The sequence below is a fragment of the Simochromis diagramma genome, unplaced genomic scaffold (assembly GCF_900408965.1).
Source record: "Simochromis diagramma unplaced genomic scaffold, fSimDia1.1 OVJJ01000802.1, whole genome shotgun sequence".
Classification (NCBI taxonomy): Eukaryota; Metazoa; Chordata; class Actinopteri; order Cichliformes; family Cichlidae; genus Simochromis; species Simochromis diagramma.
In genome coordinates, this window is record NW_024387492.1 from 12,811,532 (window position 1) to 12,821,452 (window position 9,921).

General features: G+C 39.6%; 1 protein-coding gene across 1 annotated transcript; it reads right to left on the bottom strand.

Annotated features, from left to right (window-relative positions):
• Nucleotides 1-2,799: 2,799 nt before the first annotated feature.
• Nucleotides 2,800-3,330, bottom strand: ripply2 (ripply transcriptional repressor 2). The gene is made up of 3 exons (XM_040018561.1): nt 3,211-3,330; nt 3,050-3,120; nt 2,800-2,962 (listed from the first exon to the last, which is right to left on the bottom strand). The coding sequence occupies exons 1-3, from the start codon at nt 3,328-3,330 to the stop codon at nt 2,800-2,802; spliced, it is 354 nt and encodes a 117-aa protein (XP_039874495.1).
• Between the last annotated feature and the right edge of the window lie 6,591 nt (nt 3,331-9,921).

Sequence of the window (9,921 nt, forward strand, 5' to 3'; positions counted from 1 at the left end):
ATTTGTGAATATAACCATAATCTGCACTGCACTGGGGGTAAAAGTGATATCCATCGCTCCATATTTATGTGTTTCATTGTCACTGGTTGCATCTGTTTGTAACCAAGGTGCGTGACAGTTGTGACATGTAGCTACTTGAGGCTGAATATTACTGTCTTAGGTTCGTATTCTTTACACTCAAGTTCACACCAGCACATGCAAAAGCAGCATGTGTCTGATATAACAAACTTTACAAAGCTGAGTTAGGTTTTGGGCAATGTTCAGCATTCAAAATCTCAATGGTAAATAACAGTTTACTTTTTATTATCATATTTGCAGCTGCATTATCCAAACATTCAGCTGGCTATAATTTCACGAGGACACACATCTTTCCCTTGTTTTATGTTTATTCCTGGACGTGAGCAGATTTCACACCAAAGTAAGTGACACTCCAGTAGCTTTAACACCCACGCATGCCTGGGAAAGTCCCAAAGCTCCTACAGTTGCAGACAATTACTTCAGTAATTCATCAAAATCTATGATCTCAGTTGAATATTTAGACATTAAAATGAATTTTGATGCTCAGGACTCAGATTGTGATCACTTGCTCTAGAAGTCATTGCTTTACCTTTTGTGATGATTTATTGAACCAACAACACCATAGTTTTTTTCTTTGTTACCTTAATTAATCAGAGGCCCATACTACAATTAAAGTATCAGCGAACAAGTATTTTGCAAATTATTAAACATTCCTACGTTGAAGTCTGTCTATGATATGTCACATGTGCTGGGGTGATGCATCGCCCCCAGTGCAGTTAAGAGCCCAAAATTTGTCTCACCACAAAGGCGTGCAAACTTTGCACTCTTCAGAACACCTACAGATGATCTAAAAAGTTCCCATGGCACGGTTTAAAAGGTCAACACTGGTGTGACTTGAAAAGTTCAACAGTTCAAATGTGCAGATATGTTGTTGAGGTTTTAGCAACCCATACTAGACTACTCATAGTACTTGCATCATATCCAAAGTAGAGCAAGCTCATGAAACAGAACTTTAACATGACAAGTGTCACTTTAATTGCTATATCGCATGATTGCTGGCTGATGTAACTATTTGGACATATCATATGTTTTGTGGTCCAAAACCCAAGACTCTGTTAGGATTTACTACAATTACAAGCAGTAGTCACAACCTGATACCATAACTTTAAAATAATAAACTCATTCACTTCTGCATTCCAGTAAGGACATATTGTTATTATAAACATCATCAGAGGAATTTTAGAAGAAAGGTTGAGATGTCACTCTCTAAACAGGCAACTGATATGGCTCTAAATTCACAGGCTTTTATCCTTAGATCGCTATTAATTCATGTTGGTTTACTGGGTGATATATGTTATATAACCAGAAAAAAACACAAGATACTATACATATGTATAGAATGATGGTGCATTATATGGGCACCAATAATGCACCAACAGCAGGCGGAATAATGGACCAGTAAAGGTTTGCAATGAGTTAATCTAGCTCTTGTTAACACACTCTACATCAGTGTTGTTTCTGTGCCTACACTTTCTATGATTTTAAAGCAAGCGTAGGCACAAGCATAAGAACTGGAACATACATTCAGTCAAACAAATTCAGTCACTAGTTGGTTTTGAACAGTTTAAACAATCAAGATCATAGGGGTTAGCTTTAGCTAAGAAAATACAACTAGTCCATGAATGCTTTTGTTGTAAAGTAGGGGTCCATAAGGATAGAGGTTGGGAAACATTGAGCAGATGAAACACAGTGGTTCTCTATTGCAAGGTTTGTTATCACATGAGCCTGTTAGCACCTTCCCCTTTCACCCCAAATCCTGCTTGACTGAGTCAAACTAAGAGCCTAATTTAAAAAATGCAAACCTAATGTTAACACTTTTTTTGTTTCCTCGCCTCGTGCCTGCCAGATTCGACCTCCTGCTTCATGCTTGCTCCCCAAATATGCGGTGTCATCCCAAGGAGGACGTGTGACTTTATGGGTTAGGTCTGATGCACTTCAGCGCACAAGTTGGTAGATGTCCTTTGATGGCCCACGTAAAATACAGATTCTCTGCTAATGTTATCAGTACATTTTCTTCTTCTAAAATGTTTCACCTCCGTTTGTCTCAGCCAAACTTTATGGTCTCTGGTGACAGGGGTTTGCGCCCTCCACCTGTCCCCACAGTTTCCGCGCTTCACGCGACACTGGACAGGAAATGGTGCGTTTAACACCCTGCACTTATCCGTGGGAAAAGGGATGTTCAGTGGAAAGAAAGCGGTTACAGCCAGTAAAGTGAATGCAAATATGGAAAGAAAAAGCTCTGCTACAACGTCTAATTAAGGGATCTGCATACATTTGGAGTGACTTGTAGGATATATTCATGTGAGGTTTTAGATGTTTCAGTGCTATAAATAAATACAGTAAGTAAGAAAGGCCCAAACAAGTTCTGCACTTGCATAAAATCAACCTGATATCTTTCGAATGGAAAATGTCACAGTCTACTGGAGAAGTTCTCATTTTCCCTTGAACACTTCAGTCAATCAATGCAGCGCTGAATGCTTAATTTGTGTGTGAGTGTGCAGTGATTATTTAAAAAGCAAATAAACTCCAGATAACGAAATTTATTTCCTGCATTTTATTATAAAATACAAAGGAGGTAGAAATGTGAAAGGAATAACTTAAGCTTGGTAACTGGTATTTGAACTATTTACATATAATTACAGGAATAAATTAAAAGATATATATATATAAATAGTGTCCAATATGACAGCATGCAACATTCTTCAAAGTTCACGAAGACATTTAGTTCCGCTCCTTTTCAACCTCCTCCTCGTCATCATCGTTGTCTTCGTCGCTGCTGGAGTCTTCGTAGGTGCAGATTGCTGCTTGGACTGGATAGTTGCGAAGGAGTATTTCTGCGTCCCGGTACAGATAATCAAAGCATCTCGATTTTGGCCAGTACAACCTTAGAACAAAAAGCAATTGATGTTTTTATATTTGTAGACTTTACTCTTTTATTCAACGATGCCTTAATTAATAAAGCTCCACTTACTTGACTGGATGGATCACTTGAGGTGTTTTCGGATCTTTTGCGCCACTGAGGTCTCCATGGTTTGAAAGATTCTGAAACAAAGAGATTTCTTTAGTCTTTCTGTCAAGTAAGCAGTGCGTGTTTGGATTTCAAAAATACAAACTTGAACGTGCAAAACTTACCTTGTGTCGGACATTGTTATCCTCATTTCGAAACCATGGCCTCCACAACTCGGACTGCTGGCTCGAATTGCCTCCGTTAGAAACAGACGATAGCCCACTCTTGTTAGCGCAGGTCTCCATGGCTCCTTGTGGTGGTCAGCTTTTCGTAAAGTGTTGTGAGGATGTGGGGAAGCGGACAGGAACCGTCTTTTTATCAGGCCCTGGAAACCCGTGCCAAATTGCGTTTTGACGCGTCCCCAAGTGTTTCCATGCGCCACGGTGATAAGGTGCGAAGTCACACTTCAACAAACTACGGTCATTTGGTCACCTTCTGGTTTAATTTTGCATGAAGATTTTTTTTAAACTGCCTGATAGTAATCCATTTAAAACTGTATCAGTAATGGTCAATTTCTAGCTATTTATTAATACAACTGCTTGCACAGTTGTATTATGTATGCAGATTGCAAAGTCTGCATGTGTTTTGTACTGTCAATATTGTGACAGGTTTTGTGTGTGTGTGTTGCTTTTTTTTGCTTATCTGTCAACGTAATTTAAAATTCAAGCACCTATTTTAATCAGCTTAACTTTTGTGAGAGAAAAAAGGCTGAACTCTTGATCCCTTTCTTTATCTCTGTCTGTCTGTGTAGCCATTTGGGTGTAAGGTGTGAAGAAACACGTGCCCTAATGTCTTTGTGTGCTCAGTGAGAAATGGAAGGAGGCTCGTGTGCGTCTGTGGGAGGGGCGGTGAGGCAGTTACACGCGCCAGCCTTTGTTGAAAACAACACTGCAGCAGATGCAGAGCTGGAAGGCATCCACTCTTAAATGGAAACCCTTATAATAAAGTGTTGTGCAACTTTTGGAAAAGCCTTTATTTTTCAACTATTTTTAATGATCTTGTTGCCTAATTATAGATTTTCAAAGTTGCTAAAGCACATTCTTATGCATAATCTCCATCCTTTTGTCAGACCTCTAAACTGAAAGCCCAGTTTTACTATTGTGAAACCTCTGATTTTTTCTGGACAAAATCCAAAATAATAACACTCTATACACTATTTTAAAAAAGCAAAAAAAAAAAAAAAAAAACACCTGAAAACACAGTGTTCGGGACATCATAACACAACAGCAGTAAACACAAGAAGTTTCAAGATTCACATTCAAGACTATGATGGTCTAATTTGCTGAGTCCGGGTTGTCAACTGTGTCCAGCTCCCATCTTTCACATAACAAAAAGAAACAGAAGAAAGCATACAGTAGAGATCCATTAATGCTTTATATGCAGACATATAATTACACATACAGTAATTTACAGTCCTTTGGTCAGATTCACATATAAAATGAGAAAGGCAGGCACCTTAATGAGTAAATCACAGTATGACATATACAGATAGGCTCGTATATGTTGCAGAAAGACAGTTTTTGGAGTTTTGGCTCATACACCCCCACAGGATTTTAAATGAGACAATCAGCATATGGTTAAAGTGCAAGCTTTCAGCGTTAATTTAATTGAAGAGAGCGTATAGCCCTGTGCACATCATATTTCATCCTGTAACTTCTATTAGTGCTCACATCATAAATAAACACCAGTGCCCCTGTTATACTGGCAGTCTTACATGTCATAACATTACATCCACCATGTTTTAAAAATAGTGTGGAATGTTTCAGATCATGAGCTATTTTTTTATGAATTGTTTTAGATGAGGACTTATCTTGTTTTCGAGTGTAACCAGTGGCTTGCACCTTGGTCTAAACTGACTGTATTTCCATTCATTTCTTATTTATAAACCTTAACACTGATACACCTACCTCTATCACCGAAAATATGTATGTATTTAAACAAAATAAGACTTTGAAATCCATGATAATCTCTTTTAATTGATTGATCGACTGGAAGTCCCGTCCATCGCTTTAATGATTCTGAAGGAGCTGGAGGGGTCAGCAGGTTTTGGGGGTTGTCACCCCTGCAGTGGTCTTTCAGGTCCTTCGGTGTTCCTGAACTAGCCACTGCAGACATTTTTTGAAAGAATGTACCAGACTGTTGATTTGGCCACTCCTGAAGTTTTTGCTATCTATTTAGTAGATTTGCTTGTTTTTACAGCCTAATGATGCTCTGCACTTGTACTAAAACCAGTGCAGTGCACTACCACTGACATCTCCTTAGGCCTCATATGTCAAATTACAGTGAAAAGCTCTAAAATACAAATTCAGCTCTGTGAATCATTGTCAGCTACTCTTGTTGTTCCTCATCTTTCTTGTCTTCCTCCACTGTTGGTCTTAACCTTCGGCTAACCCTTGTTGGCTGTGCACTCTGAACTGGCATGCAGTGTGTTTGTTAAATTAGATCATTAGTAACAATTGCAAACAATTCTGAATTGCTGTCCTTAAGGAATGACATCTGTGCTGTAGCTGATTAACTTCTGCTTAGCGTTATGTATCACAAGTAAATTGCTGTGAAAAATGTGTTTTAGTAAGAACGAATATAATTAGAGCCTTGCAAATGAGATTTGCTAATTGTGTCTAACCGTGTAAGCTGTTTGAGTTTTTGTGGGGGGGGGGGGGGAAATGAGATGAAATTGCCTTAGGATGGTGAGAATTTGTCTCAGAGATAGGGAGTTAGTGCTTTAGAAAAGACTGCCTCATCTGGAGAGTGCCTCCCTGCAGTGCACCAGCAGGGGGAAGTGTGGGGCTAGATGCTAAAATCATAATGAGAACACTCTAAGAGATAATGAATCTGAAAAAACTTACAATGCTCTGTTGTGTGAATGAGAACAGACTGGACTCCACGCAGGCGTTAAGTGTGCTTATTGATTTCAATCAATCATGCCTGCCAAAGGGTGCTGCTCTTTTTCTAAGCATCACTTGGTGAGACATCTACTGTGAGGGTGTCTATGCTTACAGGTGAGCCATGCATGACCAGCATAACATTTCTTTGCCTACTAGCCCCATAGACATCACAACACAACTCTCCAGGGAACCTGCAGTCAGAGCTTGGTGCTAATAAGGTCCGCACAGACCCCCCCCCCCTCCTTCTCTCTTCCCCTCTCTCTCTCTCTGTCTGTTTTTCAGCTCTGAAGCTAATTGGACACTATGCTCTGCGCTGTTAGGCCCTTTTGTGTTTTGACGTCACTCTTTTGCTATGCTTTCAGGATAACAGAAAACTACCTTAGATGGATACATTTTATGTTCTTGCTATACAAACAGATTAATGCAATGTGTAAAAAAAAAAATCAGCAAACAACTCAGCAAAACTGGGTTATATGTGTGTGCACACATTCTTTTCCTTATTTGTCATCATAAAGATACTCCTTGCATTTTGTGCAAATTTTGTACCAGCAGGACTTCAAAATACAGATGGTAGTTTCTGACAAACAGTGTGAATAACATCAAAAGAGTGACTCAAGAAAAATACGAAAGAGCAGTAATATAAATGTGAGATCTTAGTAAAAATTCCATCCAAAAGATCACAGAGAATTTCTTTCAGACCTGTTACTCTTTTATACCTTTCTCTTTCAACATACTTTGTTCTCAGTCTCTTTTTCTCAGTCTTTTTCACACTCATTCACCCACCCTGCATAATGGCAACCACTGGAGGCAGGCGTTAAAACACAACTACAGTATGGATGCCATTTCTTAAACACAGCCACTCAAAACTGCTCATACGTATTTCTGCTAATCTTATTAAAATGTTACATGCCAGGGGAGAATGAGCTGAATGACAATACCAGCAAATGATTGAGTTTTGTGGCTGTGATTTGAAAACTGGATATTGTGTTTTGATTTTTGAGAAAAGGATGGAATGTTTCGAGAAATGATTCCATTATGTGCTTCTCCAAGTTAAAGCTAAGACAGCAGGTAACCCTGCAGGAACTGATTCTGTTATGTGATGCATTTAGTAGTCATTACTCACTTTAAAAGGCTGATTACCGCCACATAGGCTCCTAGCTGTCACTCTTCCAGCTGTGAATGACGAAGAGGTGGCTGGATTTGTGGTGACAGTTCAGATTCTGCAGCTGTGGTCCACTCTGTGCTGATACAGATAAGTTGTTATTGGCGTACAGTAGCTTCAATACATCCCCTTGCCATAATCACAATTGAACACACAGTAGCTGCATGTATTCCATTTACACCAATTACAAACCAGCATGTCGCAGTCATAATCATAAAGCGCCAACCATGAGCACAGCTGCAGTCATGGACAGCTCCATGAGCCCACATCTACAGTCATAGCCACAAAGAGGGTGTCAGAGCTGCAGTCAGCGAGAGTGCTTTTTTTCTAAGTCTTTGCCTGAGCATGCAGCCACAGCTAAGGGTGCACTTAGACGCACTATCACAACCAGCAGACATCTAGTGTACAACATAATACCTTATAAGAAAGAGAGATCTGTCTTTCTTCATGGGTCAGATTAAATGCAAATGCCTTGTTGTCAGCTTTGAATGATGCAAAACTGAAATTCCCTTTCCTAGAGGACAGAAAAAAGAATCACACCATGCACACAAACACACGCAACAAAGCACAGAATATTAAGCACACTCATACACTCATTGATAGTCCAGCATAAAGCCATTATCCTTTACTGCTTCGAGCCATTAGGTGTTACTTAGTATTAAAGGATGAGCTGAAGATAAATTGAGGCAGATGAAATGCTCACACAGCTGTACAGAGACTGATTTTACAGAAAATATGGTAGCGCTCAGCTCAGCAGCAGGGAGATCTGCAGTATTTTAAAAATATGTCAGAAATTGATCAGTGTCTGAATGTCTCCATATGCCATTCAAGATTTTTCTTATTTATAATTTTTACCTAAATAAATAAACAAATAAATGGAATAAAAATATTAGAAAAAATAATACAATAACGGTTTCTTCCTTTTTTACTTTCTTTCTTTGCTCCCTCATTTAGTAGTGAAAGGGTCAGATGATCTCTTTTTTTCTCCAAGTCATTTATCCCTCTTCTTGTCTCCAAAATATTCTTCTCCATGGCAACAGCAAACCACAAACAACACTTTTGAAAGAAGTCATCATTCAGTAGATTTTTATATTATTTGCACTGTAAATTATATATAAATGTATTCACAAATTATGTGTGAATACTTCAGTAAGGTGCACAGCGTATAGCTGTCATTCAGGTTATGTATTTATAGTTCCCATGGTTATGCTTCCTGTGTATCTGTGTTTTAATCACTTTCTTGCATTTTGGGTGAAAATCAGTGTCGCTTTCTGTAACACTGGATTAAAAACATGATCTAATGTCACACTCCACTGGTAACTGTACTTTCAAGGAATGCCTGGTTTCTTCTTTTCACTTTCTCGGAACTGAGAAAATATCAGTGTGTATCAGATGACTGCCAAAACCTTCCTTTAAGCCTTCAAAGCGGCGGGAAGCAATGTGGTGGTGTAACATGGTAGCGCTGTCACCTCACAGCAAGAGACCAGGTTTGGGTTCAAATCTGCATGTCGGCTGTAGTCTGCTGTGCATCATCAGTTTTCTCAGGGTGCTCTCACGGTGCAAAGATATTTATTTAAAACTATTTGGTGATTGTAAAGTGGCAGCAGTGGATCAGGCTGAGATAGGCTGCTGCTCTACCATGACGCTGGTCATCCATCCATCCATCCATTCGCTACCGCTTATCCTTTTCAGGGTCACGGGGGGTGCTGGAGCCAATCCCAGCTGTCATAGGGCGAGAGGCGGGGTACACCCTGGACAGGTCGCCAGTCTGTCGCAGGGCTTGACGCTGGTCAAATAAATGATTAAAAAAATACTTTTCTCAGCCTTTTCTTATCTGAAAGAATTAAGAGAATTATTTTAAAACTATATAAAAATGCAATCTCATACATCTTCACATAAACAAAGCTTCAAATCTACTTTTGTGCTATGCGGTTGTCCAAAATGAGGCCTGTTAGGCTGAGTAGACATGCTGGATCAAACCAGAGCATCCCCCATAGTTTCAGAATACATTCCTTGTTTGTTTTTGCACTGTTTGAATAATATACATACGCTTAAAATAAAATAGAATGGTAAAAAAGAAATGTGCGCAGTCGGAACATCAATTCTAGAAACCATAGAGTACTTTCATGTCGTGACTTTTAAGTCAATATTCCAGCTGTTAATACACATTTCTTCAAACCTTGCAAGCTTTAATCTCTAAACTCAAAATCCAGCTTTCAAACTAAATTCAAAATATTTCTCACTCTGTTGGCAAAACCTCACCAACAGATCAACAGTTTAATCTGTGCCTGGAACCACAATTATTATCTGATCATTCACACAACCTGTCAGAATAATGTAGCTACTGAGAAGTTGTTACACGGTGAATTTAGAATTTTTCTGAATTGCTGAAACACTAAAACTCATTGTCTGAACCAAGTGCTCAGTGGCCATAAACACGGGGGCGATCGTGGCTCAAGAGTTGGGAGTTTGCCTTGTAATCGGAAGGTTGCCGGTTCGAGCCCCGGCTTGGACAGTCTCGGTCGTTGTGTCCTTGGGCAAGACACTTCACCCGTTGCCTACTGGTGGTGGTCAGAGGGCCCGGTGGCGCCAGTGTTCGGCAGCCTCGCCTCTGTCAGTGCGCCCCAGGGTGGCTGTGGCTACAATGTAGCTTGCCATCACCAGTGTGTGAATGTGTGCACAAATGGCAAAAGGTACATAAAGCACAGATGTCCTAAATTAAAATCGATCACATTTGTTCCCAATGATGTGACACAGCGAATATAAGCCAGTTCAGAGAGCACACAGGT

What these genes read in the sequence shown, in the direction of transcription:
- ripply2 (XM_040018561.1), bottom strand. Translation starts at nt 3,330, where the DNA reads ATGGAGACCTGCGCTAACAAGAGTGGGCTATCGTCTGTTTCTAACGGA. An exon ending in ATAACAATGTCCGACACAAG is followed by an intron (nt 3,121 to 3,210) that starts GTAAGTTTTGCA and finishes TCTTTGTTTCAG; the next exon opens with AATCTTTCAAACCATGGAGA. An exon ending in CAAGTGATCCATCCAGTCAA is followed by an intron (nt 2,963 to 3,049) that starts GTAAGTGGAGCT and finishes TTTTGTTCTAAG; the next exon opens with GTTGTACTGGCCAAAATCGA.